General features: G+C 41.3%; 2 protein-coding genes across 3 annotated transcripts; both read right to left on the bottom strand.

Annotated features, from left to right (window-relative positions):
- Positions 1-223: 223 nt before the first annotated feature.
- pa2g4b (proliferation-associated 2G4, b) lies at positions 224-5964 on the bottom strand. The gene is made up of 13 exons (XM_041064690.1): positions 5767-5964; positions 3483-3611; positions 3292-3397; positions 3110-3179; positions 2889-2981; positions 2735-2798; positions 2556-2634; positions 2396-2474; positions 2163-2296; positions 1945-2039; positions 1565-1692; positions 1321-1374; positions 224-1235 (listed from the first exon to the last, which is right to left on the bottom strand). Exons 1-13 carry the CDS (start codon positions 5852-5854, stop codon positions 1176-1178), a joined length of 1179 nt encoding a protein of 392 aa, XP_040920624.1. The 5' UTR covers positions 5855-5964; the 3' UTR covers positions 224-1175.
- Positions 5965-6598: 634 nt separating this feature from the next.
- erbb3b (erb-b2 receptor tyrosine kinase 3b) lies at positions 6599-21041 on the bottom strand. Of its 2 annotated transcripts, XM_041055528.1 has the most exons (28): positions 20697-21041; positions 18982-19136; positions 18597-18783; positions 16624-16749; positions 16460-16522; positions 16118-16236; positions 15060-15201; positions 14716-14829; positions 14508-14625; positions 14351-14424; positions 14069-14159; positions 13262-13464; positions 12857-12989; positions 12664-12757; positions 11942-12099; positions 11777-11833; positions 11274-11415; positions 11037-11156; positions 10788-10886; positions 10376-10561; positions 10125-10280; positions 9944-10019; positions 9669-9815; positions 9482-9579; positions 8909-9085; positions 8737-8808; positions 8111-8402; positions 6599-7989 (listed from the first exon to the last, which is right to left on the bottom strand). In XM_041055528.1, exons 1-28 carry the CDS (start codon positions 20773-20775, stop codon positions 7076-7078), a joined length of 4392 nt encoding a protein of 1463 aa, XP_040911462.1. In that variant the 5' UTR covers positions 20776-21041; the 3' UTR covers positions 6599-7075. The 2 variants fall into 2 exon arrangements, with proteins under 2 accessions (XP_040911462.1, XP_040911454.1); XM_041055520.1 differs by lacking the exon at positions 20697-21041 and having other exon boundaries at positions 18982-19367.
- Between the last annotated feature and the right edge of the window lie 970 nt (positions 21042-22011).

The raw sequence follows: 22011 nt of genomic DNA, 5'->3' as shown, positions 1-22011 counted from the left end.
ATTCAAGCTACAAGCTTCTGCACCGAGCAGCTATTTTGTCAAATATAGTATATTAAGGATATGCTTATTTGCATTACTTCAAAACTGGTCTTTAAACCATGTTGGTGTGTGGTGATTCAAAACAACAGTAAAATAACTCAGGAATGGTGATTCATTAATGTTCAAAAACATAACACATAACAATAATTTGAATACACATAGCCCAAAAACAGAACCACACAAATGATGTCAGGTGGCTTTTTAATGTTTCCAAAAATAGTCTCTGAAAGTGGGATTTGTTTTACAAAAGTATCCATATATTTAACAGGTATGGAATTCTTATGTAAACACAGACTGTCAGACTCAGTGGTGGCACCAGAAGACTGAATGCTGAACCTTGGCAGAAGTTAGACCATCCACAGCTGAGAAAGGAAATTTCCTATTTTACTAGTTAAATTACTCAACTGGTAAAATGTCAGTTTAAGAAATTGTTAGCGGAGAAACCTACAGTAGATGCCTAGAAGTATACACAATGACTAGTAGGCTTAAGCGAGAGCAGTACAAATGCGGTAATTATGCTGAACTGATCAGTAATGATGACTAATGACTTCATGATCATAAATTGTGTGAATGCCATAGTTTATCAGGGTCCAAGATGGATGTTACACATTTCTGCCCACAAAAAGTTAACACTCATTTCAAAAGGCATGGCTTCAGGCTTATGACCTCAAGGAAGTTATCTAAATGCCACACAGTTACACTGACACAGTATTGTGCATTCATCATCCTTAGCCGCTCTAACTCATTTTATTTTCCATATCTTTCACTACAGTTATTGTGGAGAAAGGGACAAAGGCTCAAGATCAGTCAAATGGTTAAATGTTTCAGTGAGTATATGCCCTTGCACAAAATATCCTCTCTTGCAGCGGAACTGTGTCCACTACTAAAAGAATAAAGCTGTCTCAAGGACAGTGAGATTTACTAGGGACGTGTGTGTGTGTGTGTGTATGTGTCTGTGTCTTTGTTTTAGGTGGAGTGACAATTTAGGAGCAGCATCATCCCAGACTGACATCAGTTAGATTCGGAGGTATTCACAGCGGCTACACCGGCAAGTGCCTCAGACAGCTGGGACAGAAGGATTCGTGACGTCTGTTCTTTGGGTCATCAGGTCTGTCAGAATTTCTTGGAGAAAGAATCTACTCTGCTGCTTCAGTCTCCATCGCCTGTCCTGTTGCACTCTCAACAGTCTTTGAGGCCTTTTATAAGAGAAAAGTTTGAAGTTAATGGAAACATTTGGAGCCTGTATTCTTGTTTCATACAACACACTGCCCTATAACTCACCTTCTTTTTCTTCTTCTTCTGAGTCTTACGGCTGGCTGAACTTTGAAGCAAAGCCTTTATAGTAAAAAAAAAAAAAAAAAAATTTTTAATGGGATGACCTTGTGAGGTACAGCACACAATACATCAACACATAATGGCTCTGAATCTGCTAAGTCAGCCAACAGCATGCTATAGCAGTCCCATTAGTCTAACCCTTCCTTTTCAGGCAGAGGATGCAATATCCCATCCATCAAACACACTTTACCTTCAGCTCTGGGTCCTCCACCTCATGCTCAGACTTGTAGAGTTCTGGCTCAAAGAGGCTGTTGGTGATTCGCAGAGGTCCATTGGCCATGAGAAGCACGGTGAACTTGAACTGGGCAACAAATTCACCTGAGTACAGATAGGAGTGAAAGTTGTATTAAACAGTTCCACTTGGTACACAGTTTGGACATCAAATGTCTCAGGTAACGGGGGCGAGTGCCATGAGAGTCAATTAATCACTTTTGTCATTAATTGAATTAATTGACTTATTGAATTCTAGACATTTGTTGGTTTCTTCCCAAGTGTGAGACTTTTTTGGTCATATCAGATAACTAATGGTCACTGAAGTGCTTAAATTTCACCACTCATTGCCCAACTCACCTTCTTTCTCATGCAGCACATTGAATGGCTGCAGCAGCTCATGTTTGGCACACTCCACCACGCCCAACCTGGCCTTGCCTTCGTCCTCAAATGCTCTGAGGAGACGAACAAAGAGGAAAAGACAAATGAGGGGGCGAAACTTGGGAGGTGACTTTACTAAAGATAATATAAAAAGAAAAGAAAATGTAGCTATCTGCTGTTAAGATGAAAGATGCTACCTCAGAGTGAAAGGCATTGTATCGAAGCGTCTCTCCATCTCACTGAAGAATGTCCGAGATGTCTTCATCTTCAAGCCGTAAACCTTGTTGGGGTCTCGTTTGTAGACGGTGGTCCTCTGACCTCCGTCCTTTGCCTGAATCGGAAAACAGAGCATATATTCTTAAATCCTTGCCTTCATGAAATTTTCAAAATTAAGCGGAAAAATCAAATCTATACCAAAACTTTCTCTCACCTTCCCCTCTCCGGTGCTGACAAGCACATCCACTGCATATACCTCATGCACCTCAAACTCAGCCTTCTCATGGTCCTTTCTGCAAAAGCAAAGGTCATCCACTGGTTAAAGAGAACACTCATCAGGTCAGTGATAATAAGCACCTGCTGCGTGAACTTACTTTTGCTGGTCCGTTGGGTTTTGGATGATAGTTTTCTCCCCATCAATCACGTGCTGTTTGAGCTGATGGGACAGCATGCCTGTACACAGTGAAGGAATAAACTGAGTCAAGCATGTCAAATTACATTCTGCAAATGGGATCACAGAGCTTGAAGATGCCAAATGTTCGCAAACACTCACCCTCGATGGGAGAGCACTTGAATGACTTTGCAATCTTGTTCCAGGCTTCTGTGACCTGTGTGTTCTATGAGAAGAGACATAGTTATGATTATTCAATGAGGTGTGAACAGTGAAGCTGTTGGGCAGATCAGCAGACATGGTAGCAGAGTTTTACCTGGTTTCCCGGCTTGACAAGACGCAAGGCAGCCTCAGCACAGAGGTGAGCTGCTTTGATAACGTCAGCCTTCCTCCCTGTCAGTGGGTTGTCCTGAAGCAACACAGGAGGCAAAGTCAAAGAATAAGTATTATAAGCTGTTAATGGTGTGACCATCAGTGGTCGTCAAGTAAATCACGACTCATGACTATAGAGAATAAATGATTAAGCGCTACACATACCTTGGTCAGTCCAACAACAAAGCTGTGAGCCACATTTGAGATGAAGCCATCAACATGCACGCCCAGATCGCTGCAAACACAAACACAACAGGAAAACATGAGATAAAGGAAAGTGTGAACTTCAAATAAAATAGTGTGCACAGGAGTGCACATGATAGACAGGTATAAATTCAGCAGCTTACATCTTGACAAGGTCCCCATCCTTCAGTATGATGTCAGGGTCACTCTTCAGTGGGGAGCAGTGGCATACACAGTTGTTAACTGACACACAGGTAGGAAAAGCGATGCCTGAGAAAGAAAGAGAGAGTGAATGAGGGTGTGCTGAGTCAGAGACACTGATGGTGACTAACCATCAGACTAACAAAAGACTTACCTTTCTTCATGTCTTTCTCCTTCTTGAAGATTTTTCCAGTCTCTGCCATGATGAAGGCATCTCCTTTTTCACACAGGCTGAGTACCGAGACTCCAGCCGTAGCTGCTGCAACTACCGCCTTCAGAGCCTCTGCACGAGAAGAAATCAAAGGACCCATGATAATGTTGAAAATGGTATGTCAGTGACAGAGTGTCTACACTTTTAGGCTGCAACTAATGGTTACTTACATTATCTATTATTCTGTTTTGTGTTATTTTTCAGTGGGAATTTTATTTTCTTCATGATTAATTGTGGGGTACATAAAATGTCAGTAAAGAGCAAAAACATGTATCAGAATTTCCCCAAACATGGTCACATCCTTAAGTTTCTTGTTTTGTCTCACAAACAGTCCAAATCCCATCTGTGGGTAGATACGATGGATAATTTGGTCAACATTAACCTTAACAATGACTTTTGCTCACTTTTCAAGGTCAAATCAGTGACTGCTGACAGCAAACAATACTGAACAACCCATTTGATATTGATAAAGCTGATGTTACATTAGCTAGAAAATAATCATTTGACAGATTGTCTGACAGCTGTAGATCAGCATGAAATAGCATAATGCTAGTAGTAAATTAGGTGTCTTAAAATAAGTAGGTCAGCTGTGGTAAGCTACAGTATAAACCCCCAAGGACACACTGTAATTTATGTGAAGCACCACTACAGAATAGAACCTGAGTTCAGCATGTGGTCATTCTCATAACCTAAAGGGAATACAGGCAATGGCAATGCTAGAAAACACGACCAGTCACTGGAAAATTGAATAGAACTACAGCAATTAGTTAGTGAATCCATCTGTTGAGGAATCAAAAGGCAACCAGTTGTTGAGATTTTTCAAAGAAAAAGGCCAACCATTGTCTGATTCTAGCTTTTTTCTGCTTTGCTTTATCTTATATTTTAGTCACTTGAAATTTTTTGAGTTTTCTACAGGTTTGGATGTTTGATGACCTTATCCTGTGCTCCAATATATTGTAATAGGCCTTTCTTACTGTTTTTATATGTTTTATAGATCTAACAATTCATGCAAAGAGAAAATAATCAACAAGATTTTTTTAAGGATGAGGATAACTTAAAATTCAGATATTCTGAGGCAGCCTTTTACTAAGCAGTTGATAAACTGCTTCCCCACCACTTTTAATACACTACCTGAGATTCATCTACTTCAAATTAACAGCTGTAATTATTTTATGTTTTGTTGTTATGTTTTATCATATCTGTTTAAACTTTACATGGCAGGTTCAGCTGTTCCATCTCCAGACTGGGAGATAAATTATGACCAAACATGAGACTGTGGTGGACTGGGCAAATGCCAGGTGCAAGTGAGAGAGTAACCTGGAAGTGAAGAAGGCACTAATGTACTTGAATTGTTGTATATGTGCTTGAAATGCATTAATTCTGAAATACTAATATACATGAAGAACATCTGCAAGTATTGACTGTCCTATGCTCTTAGGTTTGATATATTTAGGTTAAACGTATGAATATGTATTACGACAACTCCCATTTATGACATCACATTAATGACACTGAGTGCAACATGTGGCCTTGCAAATAATATATTGCATAACATAATGGCTTCAACCACAAGTAATAAAACCATGTTAGGTTTGGAGTTTATGTTGGTAACTTTACAACATGAGCGACCTTTAATTTTTTTAAGCAGAGTAAATAATTTATTTTTGACGCAAGTTAACATTGTGCTGGGTGTGCTGACTTGCCTTCTCTTCTGCTTACTCTAATTAAGACCTGAAGTTACAACCAACTCTTCAATCAAGTCTCTAACGTGACACTTATATTTGTCTGGATTTGAATTAGCTGCAGGTATACGTTTATAGTGAATGTCAGATACACTGTTCGGAGCAACCAAATATTGTCATTCAGTTTTGTACTTGTCATTGTTATCTGTTACGTTAACAGTAACAGCTAGCTAACGCTTGCTAGTGAGGTAGCTGAGCCACATAGCCATTTAGCTCACCGTGCTAATGTGACAGCTACGTGACGTTAAACAAATATAGGCTACAATAAACAAAATATCTTCCTATTTATTTACAAGACCTGCGTTTAATCTGTTTTAAACAAAGGCCCGCTTTCAAATATGACCTGTGGCTGCTACTGCTGCGGCACATGGCACAGCTTCTGCTGCTGGGTATGACTAGCTGGCACAGCTAGCTAACATGAGACGGATCTTCATACTTGTGGACGACTGAGTCAAAACGGCTAGTTAACGCCGCGTTTCACTTACGATTGGCAATCTCGGCGCCCATCTTGTACTTGGTGACCACCAAGTCATCGGCGATGGTCTGCTCCTGCGTCTCGTCGTCTCCAGACATGTTGGCAGTGTGTCCGCGAACTCAGAGTAACTTTTTCTCCCGCGGCGAGTGACAGTCAGTCACAGGATGGACCACGCTGCTCTCTGCGCCGGCCCGCCCGACTTCTACCGGCAGCCTACGATCACTAGATCCCGCCTGCTGCCAGAGACACACTTCTCAGTCAAGATAGTTCACCACCTTGCCAAATGCGTTAGTTGCAGGCCCCGAGGTAAACGTAGGGTTGCAGCTAATGATTATTTACCGCTTATTTTCTCGATTCATGACAATAGATTCAATGACAGTATAATTTCATATTGAGTTCACATTGCTTTGCTGTGCAAAGTGCATCTCTCAAGTAAGGCCATTTCAAAAGCACTTGCTGAACGCTTTGGTAAACCCGTAGCCCATAAACTGAATTTGAACGACAACGGAAAAACGATGAAGTGAATCTCTCACTTCTCTCATCATCTTTGATCTGCCTCTGACCAAATCTCGCGTGAATGCGTCGCTGAGGCGTTCACATGCCTCCATCTCATTTTCTGCTGTTCAGCGTCACTATCGCTGGAGGCGTTGCGTTTGTGGTTTGTTTGCGTTAATCAGTGATTCACATCGCAAGAAAATACTACTACTACTACTACTGCTACTACTACTACTACTACTAATAATAATAATAATAGAGACGCTACAAGTTAAATAAAGGAGAAATTTTAAGAAAGATCAATATTTTATTGTTTTATAAACACTGCAAGACAATGTAAAAAAAGACTGCTCTACACAAATCAATCAATCAATCAATCAATGACTGGATAATTGCAAAAATAATCATATTCATTTGTCTGTTCAGTAATTCATGTTATAATAAATTGTACAAAAAAGGCTGCTCTACAAAAATGAGACTGGAACACCTCATCTTACTGCCACTACTTACACAGTTATTGTGAGGCATGTGATATAAAATAATCTTTATTTAGCTTATGGGCAAACACCACATTTTGCCTGCTATAACCTTTATTTTGTTGTTCTGTACCAATTTAAAGTTCACAAACATGTTTTTACTGTTCCATAAAACTGTTAAATGAGATTCAAGGGTGTATTTCTTTTATTACTTGTATCTGTCAAAGCTTGTTGGATGCTGGAAATTAAAGAAAAAAGCTGTAAAAAAAAATGACAAAACTACCAAAATTTATGATATGATCCAAAGTAACTGCAACATTTACTATGTCTCTGTCCCTGTCCACATTATTAGGTGCGTACAGCATCTGGCTTGAGGAACAGTCTGCTGTGCCAATAGTCTGGGTTGTCAAATGATGTGTTGCTGCCAGGCTCCCCCATGCCTGCACACACCTTGATGTATCCCCCGATCCCTGCACACCTGCCACTGCCCATCTCTTCAGAAACAGCTCTCCCCTTCACTGGGAGGTTCTGGTAGTCTGCCTGCTCCCACCCACTGGGCACTGCTCCAAATCTGATCATCTCCTCATACTCCTCCACCTCTTCTCCTCCATCTGTGAGCACATCTGGCCCGGGCATGACCATGTCGCTCACATTCCCCTGATGTGTGGGTTGTTTATTTGTGTTGTGGTACTTCTCCTCTTCTTCCTCCTCGTTCTCTTTTTTCAACACCTCCACTATTTGGTCTGTTTCTTGTGTCTCTGTTGCACTCTTTGCAGATGTCTGACTCCCACGTTTCTCCCATGCTGGATCTTCTCCCTCTGTAGAGTTAGAGCGCCTGATATCCATATATTCATACCTGCCTATACCTTGGGCTGCCTCTTCTTGGTCTTCCACAGCTCCTATCCCTCTATCAGACTCCTCAGGCAGCTGATGTTTCTCTGTGGAGTCACTTGGCTCCTCTACAGTCCCCTCACAATCCACATCTACTTGCTTACTCCTGACCACTGAGCTAGGTGTCAGTGTTTCCACATCTGCTGTGTCCTCTAGAGGAAGTGAAGCCTTGAAGGTCGGAGAAGGTAAAGGTGAGGTTTTACTGCAAAGTGCCACCAAAGGGGCAACTGCCTGAGATGAGATACCTCTAGCTGAGCAAGGAGGAGACTCTTTGCTCATGATTTCATACTCCTGGGAAGGATTTATAACAACAAGTGACAGATTACTCTTCAGCCTTGAGCTTCTTCTGCCAGAACGAGAGATTCTAGAGACTGTGAGTGGGAAGAAACCTTGATTAGATGTTGTTTCTATACAATACTGTACAAATAAAGGTGTATAAATAGCATGCAAATAAAAAGTCAGCATGTTCCCAATTTAGTGCTGATAATTTACCTCTCTGTGGAGTGCCAGGTGACCCAGGCAGGACATAGCCATAGCGGTCCACCTCTTCCTCTTCCTCTGCTGTCCACACCTTGTACGACGATGGACTTGATGCTGTTGAAAGCTTCCTGTGTCGGCTGATGGATATACGAGGATTACCCCTCTCAGAGCCAAATCTGGCTCTGTGAAGACTCCCAGTCTGCAAACCTTCCTCACGCATCTCTGCGTCTCTACCAGTGCCCCTGACCTCTGACCTCTCAGGCAGCGTCCGCACTGAGCTCAGGCGAGACCTCTGAAACCACAACTGAGAGCAAAAAGCAAAGACTTGGACTAATGCTGCAGCTCTTAGAAATCAATCCCACTAATTTCAAAATGAGACCAGTCAGATCCTGAATGATTCATTTTAATGTGTCTCACTTCCTGAGGTAATAACCTACTGGCAGTGCTGGGTATTAACACTGATTTTAATATGGCTATTGGCAAAGCGTAGTAATAATTCTGATTAAAGTGAAGCTGTTGAAAGTTACAGTTAAATATATCTATCACTTGTGCAATACAAGCATCAACTAATATTTGTTACAGCGAGTGGGAATGTGTTTGTTTGCATGCATGTGTGTGAATGTGTGAGTCAGTCACACCTGGCGGATGCTGTCCACAGGACTCGGGGTCATTGGCAGGTATCCAATGGGTCCAGCCTGAGAGGCGCCACTCTACAAATCAGGGAAGAAAAAGTGTTATGTACTCTTTTATTTGCTTCTGATCCTTTGACAATGATCCTAAAACACTCAAATTTAAGATGTATTTCATTACCCTGTAAGAATTAATCCGTGAACGAGACAGACTCCAAGATGGAGAGTGCTGCAGAGGAGGAGTAGCCAAACCATCCTCAAATCCCTCCTCATCATGGTCTTCTAAATCTGCACCCAGAAGCCCTCGCTCTGATTCTCTCCGATGGATATCTTCCGAGGCTGCTTCTTGTCCTTCCAACTACGGAATAACATGGAAGTACAGGGTTTAAGGTCTCAACAGCCAGTGGACTAGGCTGCAACATGAATGAGTGAAACCCTCACCTCAGTGGTGTAAGGTAACTACACACATATAACACAAGTATTTTGATTCCATACTAGTTTATACTACACTAAAATTCAGAGGGATATTTTTAATATACTTTTTACAGCACTGTATTTATTTGACAGCTTTAGTTAGACATTCAGTTCTGAGTTGAAGTAGCTTTTCAGATGAGATATGAAACGTCTTCAAAGCTTAAAACAAAAAATCCACTGGTTTCAAATCAATCCATAGGAACATATAATCAGTCACAAAGACCGTGCAATAATAGTGCTTTCTACTTAAATAAAGACACTTCCTCTACCACTGTCTCACCTTGATGACAAGGTATCTAGGTGGGTCTCTTGCCATACGAGTAAAGTCACTGGCCAGCTCTTTGAAGGTCGGCCTTATGTTTTCATCAATCATCCAACCTAAAGAGAAGAAATAAAATTGTCCAGATCAATTATGCACGTCTTTGTGCTAACTTGTGCATACAGGTACAGTGTTTTATCACACTCACATTTGACCATGACCATGTAGACATCTATGGTACAGATGTGGGGCTGTGACAGACGTTCGCCCTTCTCCAGCAGACTCGGCACTTCCTGTGGCTGCACGGAGGCATACGGCTCTGCCCCAAATGACATCATCTCCCACACTGTCACCCCTGTCCGGGAAGAGAGGTGACACATTTAAATTCTTCCTGCCAAAATTCACAGACAGCATCTTTCAAGAGGAACGTTTATTTATTAGTACACACTGTGTAATACTACACACACTCACACAGCCTCTTACCATAACTCCAAACATCACTTTGATGAGTGTATCTTCGAAACAAGATACTTTCAAGTGCCATCCATTTTATGGGTGTCTGGATCAGGAGACAAATTTTAGACAAGCCATGCAGACAGTGAAAACTTTTTAACAGTGACTGAACAATTTAAAGTGTATCTCACAATGAAAGAGTCAAAACAACCTTGGTGTCCGTGTAGACGTATTTCTTATCATCAGGATAAAGGAGGTCAGCTACACCGTAGTCAGAGATCTGGACCTGGTAGTCATTCTTCAGCAGGATGTTACGGGCTGCCAGGTTCCTGTGGACCATGCAGTGTTCCTCCAGGTAGTACATACCCTGAGACACAAACGCGTAGACTCTAAACATGCTCTGACAGATTTTACATAACAGTTGGTTGCACAAAAAAAATCTAAAATCACAGCTGCACTCACTTTAGCAATCTGCACACACCAGTTGAGCAGACGCTGGGGGTCCAGGCTGTTCTTGTGCTGCCTGATGTGCTCCAGTAAGGACCCCTGAGAACTGAGCTGGGTCACCAGTTGCAGACTGGCACCTGGACAGATGCCCAGCAGCCTAACAATGTAGGGGTGGTCCAGGCTGCCCATGGACAGCATATGCTACACAGAGAGTAAGACAGACAAAACACTATGTACTTTTTGTGAGACTCATGTTTTGTGGTGTGATTCTTGTCTGAAAAAGTCTCACAATTATTTGTTATAGGCATCATTTTAACATAAAACCTGTAGCTTCTCTTTCTCATCATATTCTAATATTAGACATCACATTAACTGCAGTTTCTGAGATGTTTTTTTTTTCAGGAGTTTAAGAAGGCCTCATTCTCACATCAGTGATCTCAGTGAAGGTCTGTCGACCAGAGCTATCCTGGATGGTCTTAATGGCCACAGGGATCTTCACTGTCTCTCCCTCTGGAGTCCAAAATCCCTTAAACACAAATTAGGTGTACAGCAGCAGTCACGTCAGTTCTCATGAGTCTGTGAAACCTGTATAAGGCTGAAACTAAAACAATAATAACACATAAATCTGTGGACAAACAGTGAATGTCTGACTAAAAAAAGACAGACTAATTACTACCTTGTGTACTGTGCCAAAAACTCCAGAGCCAAGGGCTTTGATTTTTTTCAGCTCTGAGGGCCTCAAGATGCGAGCGTGAACCTTGGTACCTTTCTCTCCGGGACCCAGTGGCTCAAAGCTCTGCCAAAAAAAACAAGTTATTCCCAGAAGATGTTTTTCTCCCTGAAATACTTATAGCAGACAAATCAAAAGCCACTCATGTCAGCTCGTGTGGCTGGATGGTCTCTAAAGTCTCACTTCTCCACTCTCAAGGTACCGCCGCATGGCTCTCTTGCGACGGATGGCCAGGCCTCTGTGGTACAGCACGCCCAAGAAAAACAACACCAGGCAGAACGTCAAGCCAGCCGGCACACCTAAAGCTATACCTGTGACCTGACCACTGTAGAGTGAAGCAGAGAGAGATCAAGGTCAAGGTCAAGGTCAGTGTACCAGGATGGACTTAGCCCTGTGGTTACACCACACCAAGACTGTGCACAGACAGCAGCAGGCTAATTCTATCATATTTTTTGTCTCACATGCAGAAAGTTTTGTGAATGTCTTCTACAGGATGAATCACTCTCTCAACAATAAAGTCAGAAGTAACAGGCATAGAAAAGCACATTAGTTTGTAGCAGTTAAATGGGATCCATGAACTGACATATGCAAAGGACAACTACATCCCACAGATCACAGTGAGTTGTGAGGGATCATACTCACGGCAGCGTAGTCTTTTATATTTACCAGCAGGGGGCAACACTCACCTGCTAACTGCCATTCTGGCTGTCTCTAGACAGTCATTTAATCCAGGGCCTGAGCATCTGAAAGAGACAAACACATCATTATCTTCAACATCTATAGATTCATTACTGTCATACATGGATGGAAACATATGAAAATACACACATGTACTTTAAGCCTAGTCTCACCCCTGAGTGCAGTTGGGGTGGCATGGCTCACAGTGACCCTCCCTGTTGGGGTATTTGTAGATTAGCCCCTTCTGTCCATCGTTTACTCCAGTGGGACATGAGGACATGCAGTAAGGACCATCTCGAAGATTGGCACATGCCACGCACTCATCCGCCCCCTACAAAACAAAGAGAAGTATGTATGCATATTATGAACAACTGTGCTGGGAGGCATCGTATCCTGCAACATGGTACAACAGACTATCTTTGTGTAGTATTTATAGTTTGATTCCAGTCCAAAATGAATGATTACTGTTGGCTATTATTGATTATAATTTTGCAATGTAAAGGGGAAAAAATGGCAGAAAGTCAATATCAAATTACTTAATGGAGGAAAGTAAACCAGCAGCAGTAAACCTCAGCATTTTGCAACAAACCCCAGCAAAATGCTGAGGTCTGTGGAAGATGTCACAAGGGCATCAAAGTTTTAAAATTGTTTGAGGGATTCCTATCAAATTAATTTCACTAATTTAGATGGGCATCATTGTGTGGTTAACAATTTTCTTCTAATGCAAGGCAAACAACAACTCATGTCTAAACAGTATTGACATCCCGATACACTGACAAAATTACCTAATCAGGAAAACATTAAGACAACATACCAGCATGGTAGGACATCCCATCCCTCCCCACAATATCATGAGCGGGTAAAAAACCAAATGCAAGCGGGAGTTTGTTATTACCGGTCCTGTACAGCTGGCTTTCCCATACTGAGGCTTACACTCCGGGTGACAGGCAACACACTCGCCATCAGGTCCTGCAAATTCCCTTGGAGCTCTGTGGGAACAATATTCAAAAAAATATACAGTTAGACAAAAAGGACTATATTCCCCACATGAGCATCAGGCACTAGAATATCAATTCATATCTACTGACCCTGTATAAAAGTTACAGCTGCCCACACATGTGCCGTCTCGGCTGTAGTCCCTACAGGAGAGACACTGATCGGGCCCCGGGCCCCAGCAACCTGAGTCTGAACACAGCGGGTCACATACGTGGCCTTCTGCAACTGCACACACAGCAATGTAAGAACAGCATCAGGTGCCTGCTGCAGCAAAACAACACTAAGTCACTCAAACTAATTTAACTGTAAGATACAAGGAGATAATGAAGAATTGTTTTATTGCCACAATATATGTAATATAGAGAGAATAGGAAAGTCATTGATTGCTTAATGACTGGCATGGCTATACAAGTTTTTAAGTTGAAAGGTCACCAAAATGTTTCATTTGATTTGGAATGTAGATTTTTTTTTTCTACCAGACCCTGAGCTCGCCTCACCACACTCTGCCAGCGGCCTGTTGTTGTTGAGGTTGTTGACTCGAACTCTGCGGCCTCTGAACAGCTGCGTCCAGTTTACAGTGTGGTGGTAACAGAGGTTGGCATTCTGACTGATGTACACGCTGCCATCACTGATCTCCCGAAGGGAGCGCAGACCCAGTGAGGTAAGAGTGGGGATGTACATCACCATCAGAGAAAAACGGCTTTGGTTTGAGGGTTGGAGGACAGAGACAAAAAGAAAACAGATTATGTTTTATTTTTAAGCCAAATGGTGTGCTGCAGTTTGGATGCTGGTGTTCTCAGGGATCACACACACACACACACACACACACACACACACACACACACACACACACACACACACACACACACACACACACACACACACACACACACACACACACACACACACACAGTCCACATCTCTTCACAACTGTTATACATAGAGAGAGAAGAGAGAGGTTAGAGAGTGTAAACACAATGTGCAGAGGGCTCTTCACGAGTTGTTAACATGGAGAACAGCTCAGAAAACCGAGCAGAGAGAAAGGAGGGTGTGGAGTGTGGACACACGGTTATCCAACACACTTAACATGTTATACAGATAGGTTTTAGTTTATGCAAGAACGCAAACATCAGACCCAGCCTGGGGCATAAAATAAGAGCTTCAAACAAGATTCTGTTGATTTTTCTTTTAAATTTAATATAATTAAATCATAATATTTTATAGATCGACATCCTCTGGGCCGGCTCTGACTGACAGACATACACAGCATTCGCAATCATTCGTAGTGTGTGAACAGGCCTTACTTGTAGAGCGACCTCCCTTGAATAGTAGTGAGACTCGAAAAAACGGACAGATCATTCAGCTCTTTGGGCCACGACTGGATGTTTAGAATATCTGAACATAAAACACAGCAATAATATTAAAACATGATGTAAGGACCATATGGTATAATACAAAGTCTACTGTGCATGACTGACAGTTTCTCACAGAAAAGCATTGGATGCTTTTCTTTCTTCACAAAACCATTATCAAGCAATGTGATTCATTATAAACTAACATCAGAAAACTTCAGGACATATACAAACCTGTTATCTCTCTGACGGTGCGGAACACTTCCAGCTTTTTGGCATCCAGGGGTGGGATCTTTTTAAAGTCATCCCTATGAAGAACAGATACACAATATGAACCTGGCGTCTGGGTGACACTGTGCTCTGAGATTCTGCAGGCAGGCCAGACAATTACCCAAGAATCCCTGTGACCAGAAAGTGCAGACTGCCCTGGATCTTGGTGCAGTTGATGAAGCTGTCAATGTTGCTGGAGTCCACGGTCTGTCTGTGTTCAGCACCCGTTCCCTCACACACTGCAGGGATCACCCAACAACTTCATTAGCTTTGATGGCTGACAACTAAACTCAGTGCTGAGTTCATAGAAAGTAATTACTAGTGTCAACCTTTCGGGCAGAGTCCACTGCAGAGCTCACACTGCCTCTGGCCTTCTCTCTCCACTTCCATCTTGTCTGGAGGACAGACACTGACACAGGAGCTACCGTCCACCACAAAATGAGCTACAAGGAAAAAGAAAAGAGAGAGACAGGAGATACATTTCAGACTGACGGAAGGACCACTAGAAACATTAAAAAAAACATCCTCATGTCAAGTCTGAAGCCATCTTTTCATGCATTATAGGACAAGAGTTTGCAGTTTTAGGAAGATTAGGTAAAGAATGTTTCAAGATGCACCAACAGTAACACGTGTGCTGAGCATACAAACACACCAACGCACAGGGCTTACTCACTGGGACACTGGGAGACACATATAGATCCGTACTGATATTTTGCATTAGGGTTGGTCTCCATTTGAAATGTCTGCTTGTTGTAGATCAGAGTCTGGGGACACTGAGGCACACAGGCTCCGGAATCGTTGAAATGACGACATGCCTGTACATACAAATGCACACATGAGATGTCCATTTGAAAACATGGCTACTACTGAAGTCCATTATGGGTTTTCAGTCCAATTATACAAATCTTTTCATTGTCTGTTGAATTTCTGTTGAATATGATTTATGACTGCTCTCCAAAATACCACTATATCAGCTTTTATGTTCATTTTTTGCATCTAAGTCTGTGAGGCAACCACTTTGGTCCAGATTGAAATATCTACTAATAAACATCTACAGAACAGATTGCCATTTATGGCCTTCAGAGGATCTTAAAGATTTTGGTGATCCCCTGAAGTTCTTGGTTTCGAATGAAATGGCACCCAGGATTTTAAAGTCCCCTGCCATGAACTGCTGTATTCACAAGCTACGTGGGCAGAAAATCAAACAGAAAAGACAAAAATAACCTCATGTCTCAAAAAGAATCATGTCGCTTTGTTGCTGTTTGAGAGCTGACATTTAAATATCAGATGCACCAACAAGAAAGAGAGAAAAGTTCATTTGCACACAGGTTGAAAATGTAGAAAAAAAGAAAAAGTGGGCTGAGAGTCCATAGTGAGCAAGTATCAAGTGTCTCGGGGATTTCCACATCACATTACTGTACAGTATTACTGTAACAAAAAACAATAGCTGCCTGGAAGAAGGGGAATAAATCCAAAGAGTGTGTGGGTTGTAATTGATAAAACATGGATGAAATCCACCAGTTTGATCCTTAAAGACTTTGACTTTTAAGTATGCATATTACAATAGAATCAAATGTGATTGGAAACATAGAAATTTAATTTAAAAAAGCAAGAGGCAAAGCAGTTTGGAAGGAAACCCTTGATGAACCTATACTGTATTGTCTGCAAAGACTGCCTTTCTCCTTATTTTATCAGCAGATTCCTGCAGTGAGGTGCAGACAGAGCACTTACAAAACAGTCTACATCCAGAGGGCCTTTACATCCTGCTGCACACTCTATGTGACAGCAGTCCCTGGGGCTTGTCCCGAAACAGCGGCCATTACACTGCGGAGCGCACACCGCCTTAGTCACTGTGACACACAGGAGAAAAACGGGTTGAGCAGAGGTCACCAATGTGCATGTATGTGTGTTGTGTCTTTATGTCTTCGTGTGTGCATCTCCCTCTGTCTCTGTGCATTTCTGTCTGTGAAGAGAGACATTCAGTAAAAGGAGAGAAGGAGGAGGAGGAGGAGGAGGAGAGAGAGAAACGCAGAGTAAAATGGTAAAATGGAAACAGAACAATTGGGCACTCACAGATCTGACATTGGTTCTCATTTGGCCCCCAGCAGTAATCTCCACAAGATTTGTGGCATGGGCCTGAGAGAGAGGAAGAGACAGAAAAACAGAGAGTACTCAGAAGAAAGAGACAATCTAAAGATAATTTGGGATATGTGAAACAGGGCAATCCCAATAGTGACCTCTCTCCCCGTTGTATTTGATTTCAATAGGAGCATTGTTGTCCCTGATGATATCTTGCCAGAAGATCCAGGGGCCATAACTCAGGTACTTGTTGTTGATAATCTGCACTCCTCCCTCCAGAATCTCTGTGAAGAAATGGGTCGCAACCCGCAGGTCACAGTTAAATATTTTGTGCATGCTGGATAAAATATGAAATATTTACTAGGTGCATACCAGAAAGTACTGGCAATAAGGGGATAATACATTTGTACTGAGGAGGGATCTCAGTAAATAAATTACCCTATATATACTTTTTTATTATAGCACTTATTAAATAATGACAAGATAAAATAGGATTAGCTTAAATGTTCTTTTATATTAGTTAAGTCATGAAAAATGACTTAACATAATTTTTCATCTTCAAATGGATATTACATCAGAGACCAAAACTGCACTATTCTCCACTATTTTATCACATTATAAACATGTCTGTGTTGTAGCAGTAACATACTTATTCCCAGGCTTAGCCCCATGTTTTGTTCTCCAGAAACACCAGCCTTCGTCAATAATAAGTGCTCTGTATTTAAAAACTTTTTACAATGTAATTTCCCCAATGTATTTTTTCCTACCAGTTTTCCTATCTTGTTGCCCAGTAACAAATATCACTGTACCCTGTAATTATAACCCAGGTCAGTAATTTAAAAGTACTTACAGAGGAATTTAGTCCCTCTTAAACATAAAATTTTTTACCCCCTTATTCCCTATCTTCTTGTACTTACAAGGGTTGGTAGGGTTTTTATTAAATTCCATATGTGCTGAGCAATTACACTGTATATGGGAGCTATAAACTAATATTACTGTTATCTTCCTTTCACTTCCAAGAAGCTGAGGTGCACTGGAAAAACCTTCCTGCCTTCAGTCCCTGAATGTAAAAATAAACATTCATTTTGTTGAAACACTAGAACACAGTTTAGTATTTATTTGTATGATACAGTTATATAGTGTAGGTGCCAATGTAACCAACCACCAACATAATGCAGGAACCTTTTTTTGGTGGGGGTAGGGATTAGGGTCTTAATTTTTTCTCATACCAGATTTACCTTTGATTTTCCATTTCACATTTGAGATTTATCAAAAAATTATTGGAAAAAAAAGTCAAATTCTTACATAAAATAACATCAAATAATTTATTTTTGTTATTTGGAGTCCACTAGTGGGGTGAAAACATTGCATTGCTCATGTCCATCATGTCATTGCCCAAAGAGCTGGCATCTGTGTCTCACTCACTGATTCTGTGGTGGTAATAACTGTATATTTAGCAGTTGTTGACTTAAAAAATTGAGAGTGGCTGAATTTTCACCATGTTGTCACATTTGCCCTAAACAGCCATGAATATAGAGCTAAGACCATGGCTGAAAAGATATTAATAATGATTGGCAAAATTTTGTTTTGATTATATTATGAAATATAAAATGCAGCCCCTTCAACACCCAAATAATTTTGTTTAGAGTTTGAAACAGGCTTGGATTAGATGGAGAGCACTGCAACGTCAGCTGTGGAAAAAGGGTGTTGGACAGTGTGTGGATAAGCTGCTATCCTGGGAGGTCAGAGCTTTGGGAATGAAGAAGGGAAACTTAGACTCCCAGCACCCCTTGCAATACATCACCACCTTTAGTTTTTATGCTGCTTGAGAAGATATCAAGAAATATCTGACAATGAGCAACAGCTCTAATGAAATGAATACATTTTCAGAGAGTGAACAACTATCAGATGTAATTGGTTTCTCAGACCACAAAATGGTCCATTTTATATTTCTTTCCACCACAAACCTTAAGATGAAGTTTACTTAAAGGATCTGTGTTTTGCTTTTTGGTGCCGTTGAGTTCATGGACCTTTGTTCTCACTGACTTAAGTGCCTTGTGTAAATCACATAAAAACATCCTTCACACCTTTACCTGTTCCCACTAACTCTTCCCCCATTATCCCTCCTCACCTGTCAGATTTGCGAGCCCCAGCTGCCGCAGGCCGTTGGAACCGTCCTTAGGGTAGTTCAAGAAGACGGAGAGGGCAAAGCGTCTTTCATACAGGCTGGTTCCTCTAATGATCCGCAGTTGCCCTAGAGGAATCTCCTGAAAGTGGTTCATAACAATGAGGATGTAGCCAGTCACCTCGCGGATTGTCTAGAGGGAAGAAAAAGAAAATCATCAATGTGAAATAAGAGGAAAACTTTATCTGCTCCACTTTAAGAGTGGGAGGACTGTCTTAAAAAGTCAATTAACAGAATCTGGCAAGGAGAGAAATGACAAGCAGTACTATTAAATACCTTGTACAATCAAAGCAGAGGAAAGAAAAGGGGAGCGAGGAAGGATGATGTTTACCTTGAGGAAGGAGAAGTCCCAGTTACTCTCAATCTGAGTGATCTCCAGGTTTCCCATGATGATCTCACAGCCATCATACCGGTCCTTGATCAGGTTGTACTGGTTCTCCTGAGAACCTGTGGAGCTCAGTCCATTCTGCGTACCGGGACACACCACTGGGACATACACACAGGTAAGAAAAGCACCTGTTACTCTCAGTTTGAGGAAAACAAGGTGACTTAAAGGATAAGATTTTTTTTTAATCTGTCTTAAAACAATACTCAAATGCCCACACAGTCTGTACAATGAAAGGGTTACTGGTCGCCATAATTCAATGGATGGATACATTTTTGGATGTAGTTGTGTTTGATGTTACTATGATGTGATTTTACCGTACGGATGTGAATGAAAACTAATGACAGGCTGGAGTGGTGGAAAAAATACATCCAATATTAAACTGTAGAGCATATATTAGAAGGATTGGGACACAATTAAACTATACATGATTGACATGACATACTGTACTACTGTATAAGTGTGATCCTTCAAAGCTGAAGAAATGGAGAGTGTCTGAGTGATAGGACTGCATTGTTTCTGCAGTGTTTATGACTTTGGTGAGCGTGTGTGCTGCTGTATTGGCTGCAGAGCTTGATGCGTCAAATCACAACTCTGTAAACAAGCTGGCTGTAAATCCACTACATGGAGCAGTATAGGCCTGGGGCTGACAGAGAGGAGGCCGAGGGTCAAGGGAACAGGGCTTTTTACAGACAAAGTGCCTCATTGTGATAAAACTATAAATGTGGTCAGTGTGTCCCAGTGAGTGAAGAGTGATGCAGTGACAGACAGTGCTTCTGTGTGTGTGCATGTGCGTATGTGTGCGTCTGAGGGGGTCTGCGTTGCTGAGATCATACCAAAAGACAATGGGCCATGTGTGAGTTGGACACTCTGGCAGAGAGAAGGGAAATATCGTGAACGGAAGGAGACATACACACCATCTCGTACTGACCAACAACAACTGTGCTGCTGGACCTTTATGTGCAACAGTTAGGCACCTGCAGTAAATGCGAGTTGTATTTCCTGTCTTTGTTGGGAACACACCGAAGTATAAACCAGAATCCTCCAGCTATGCTACAGTGAAGTTGATTACTTCCATGAACAACATTTGAGACTTGGTACATATATTTATTTGAACAACATTATAAACAATAGTATAACCCATATCCTCATGCACGAACTGTAACACTTTTCTCCCTGTTTAGCGTTGAATAGCAGTATACACACTACAATGTAGTTGTAATCAAGTTACCATCCTTGGAAACTTTTACACAAACAGATCCATTGCTGCGCAGGTAATTTCATCACTAGCAGTATAGACAGTGTTTTATTGCTACATTAAGGACCTTGATTACAGCCCAGTGTTAATTATAAAGGAAACCCAAAGGAGGAGAACACTGTAAATACTGTGTGATCTGAGACAAAGAAAAGGAGAGTTGAGGATCAGTAGTTAATAAAATGTTACCTTCTTAATACGTCTCCAAAACATTTATTCTATTCTGTTCTATTACACAGTATAATAGCATCCATACAACGTGAGCATTTGTGAACTTTAGGTGAATTCAAACAGGGAAAAATAGTAACATAGAAAAATTAACAACATCCCTATAATTAACCTATTTTTTTTTCTCTTAATTTAAGTGAAGTACGCCTTTAAACGGGCTGATATAAAAGTTTCCTACCTTCATGGGTTTGGGTTGATGCTGTTTGTAGCGTCCACGTCAATGTCACACACAGAAAAACGACTCGCCACTGGTTCATGTTGATGTTGATGAATCTATTTATTGAGATAATCTCATATCCTGCAAGTCTTAGCAGTGCTCCGAACAGCCAAAGCTGCGTAGGAAAGTACTGATGTATTTAAAAAACAAACAATAAAGATATATTGCCAAAAAATGGGGTTTCCACGCTATGTCTCTGTTAGATGAGATAGAGAGAAAAAAAATCCAAAATCAGTGGGTCAAAGTGAAGGAGAAATTCAACTCCCTCTTTAAAACTTCGCGCAAAACATCAGTAATTAAAGCACATAAATCGCGCCAATTGCGAAACTGGAAAAGGCGAACAAGTGGCAGTTTATTTTGATGCTGGGTTTTCCCTCCCAGAGAGGGACACGTCATTGGCCAGAAGCCCAATTTATTCACCAATCAGAGGTTGGTCCGTCATTTTTTTTTTTTTTTTTTTTGGAGCTGCAGCTTCAGTTCTTGCACTGAGCCTGCGGATGTGGCCGTACAGGAACAGATAAAGATTGTTTTTAATTCCTCTCTCACAAATACAAAACCTTACATTAAACACATTTGGTCTACACAGAAAATACAAAGCTGATAAAACATTTGAATCAATGAATCATCTGGCTGCTTTTGTGTGAACATGATATTGGCTCTGGAAAAGTTAATACTAGTGATAAAAATAGAAATTACGCAGCTTGTGATCTAAACCTTTTGCATAGGCACCAGTGTGAACACTACATGCCCTATATGTCTGTCTTTATGTGCAGTTATTTTGGTTTCAAGCTCTCAGCTGCTGCATGTGGAAGCACTGCTGTGGTCTCCCAGTCAGCACCAAGTGATGTGAGTGGCTGCACTGTTTTCCCTGTAAAGAGCAGTATTGTCCCCACAGCCCTGTCAACTGGTTAATCACCTCTTTGATGCGTATGTAGCAGCCTGTCACAATGGGCACATTGTCAGATGGTCAAGTGACTTCTGAACCCAAAACAAGAACATGCTTAATTTGAGAAAATGGCCTCGGAGCAGTCAAGATTCCTGAACATGAAGCTGTGAGTGAAACATGGACGACTCACGAATGGATGGATGTCTGTAACTGCTTCTGACAGATGTACTGTTAATCAGATTTTTGAATGAGAGAGCTGAACAGTTGCTGTTTGTTTGGAACGGTCCTGATGTGGAGATGTGAATAATAGTGAGGCTATTCAAACATCATTGGGATCAATTTTCAGTGGAAATTTGATTCTAATGTTGATTTCTTAATTTATCTGACGTG

The sequence above is a fragment of the Toxotes jaculatrix genome, chromosome 2 (assembly GCF_017976425.1).
Source record: "Toxotes jaculatrix isolate fToxJac2 chromosome 2, fToxJac2.pri, whole genome shotgun sequence".
In the NCBI taxonomy this organism is placed as follows: domain Eukaryota; kingdom Metazoa; phylum Chordata; class Actinopteri; family Toxotidae; genus Toxotes; species Toxotes jaculatrix.
Note: the sequence above shows the minus strand (reverse complement) of the source record. Positions and strands in the feature narration are given on the sequence as shown.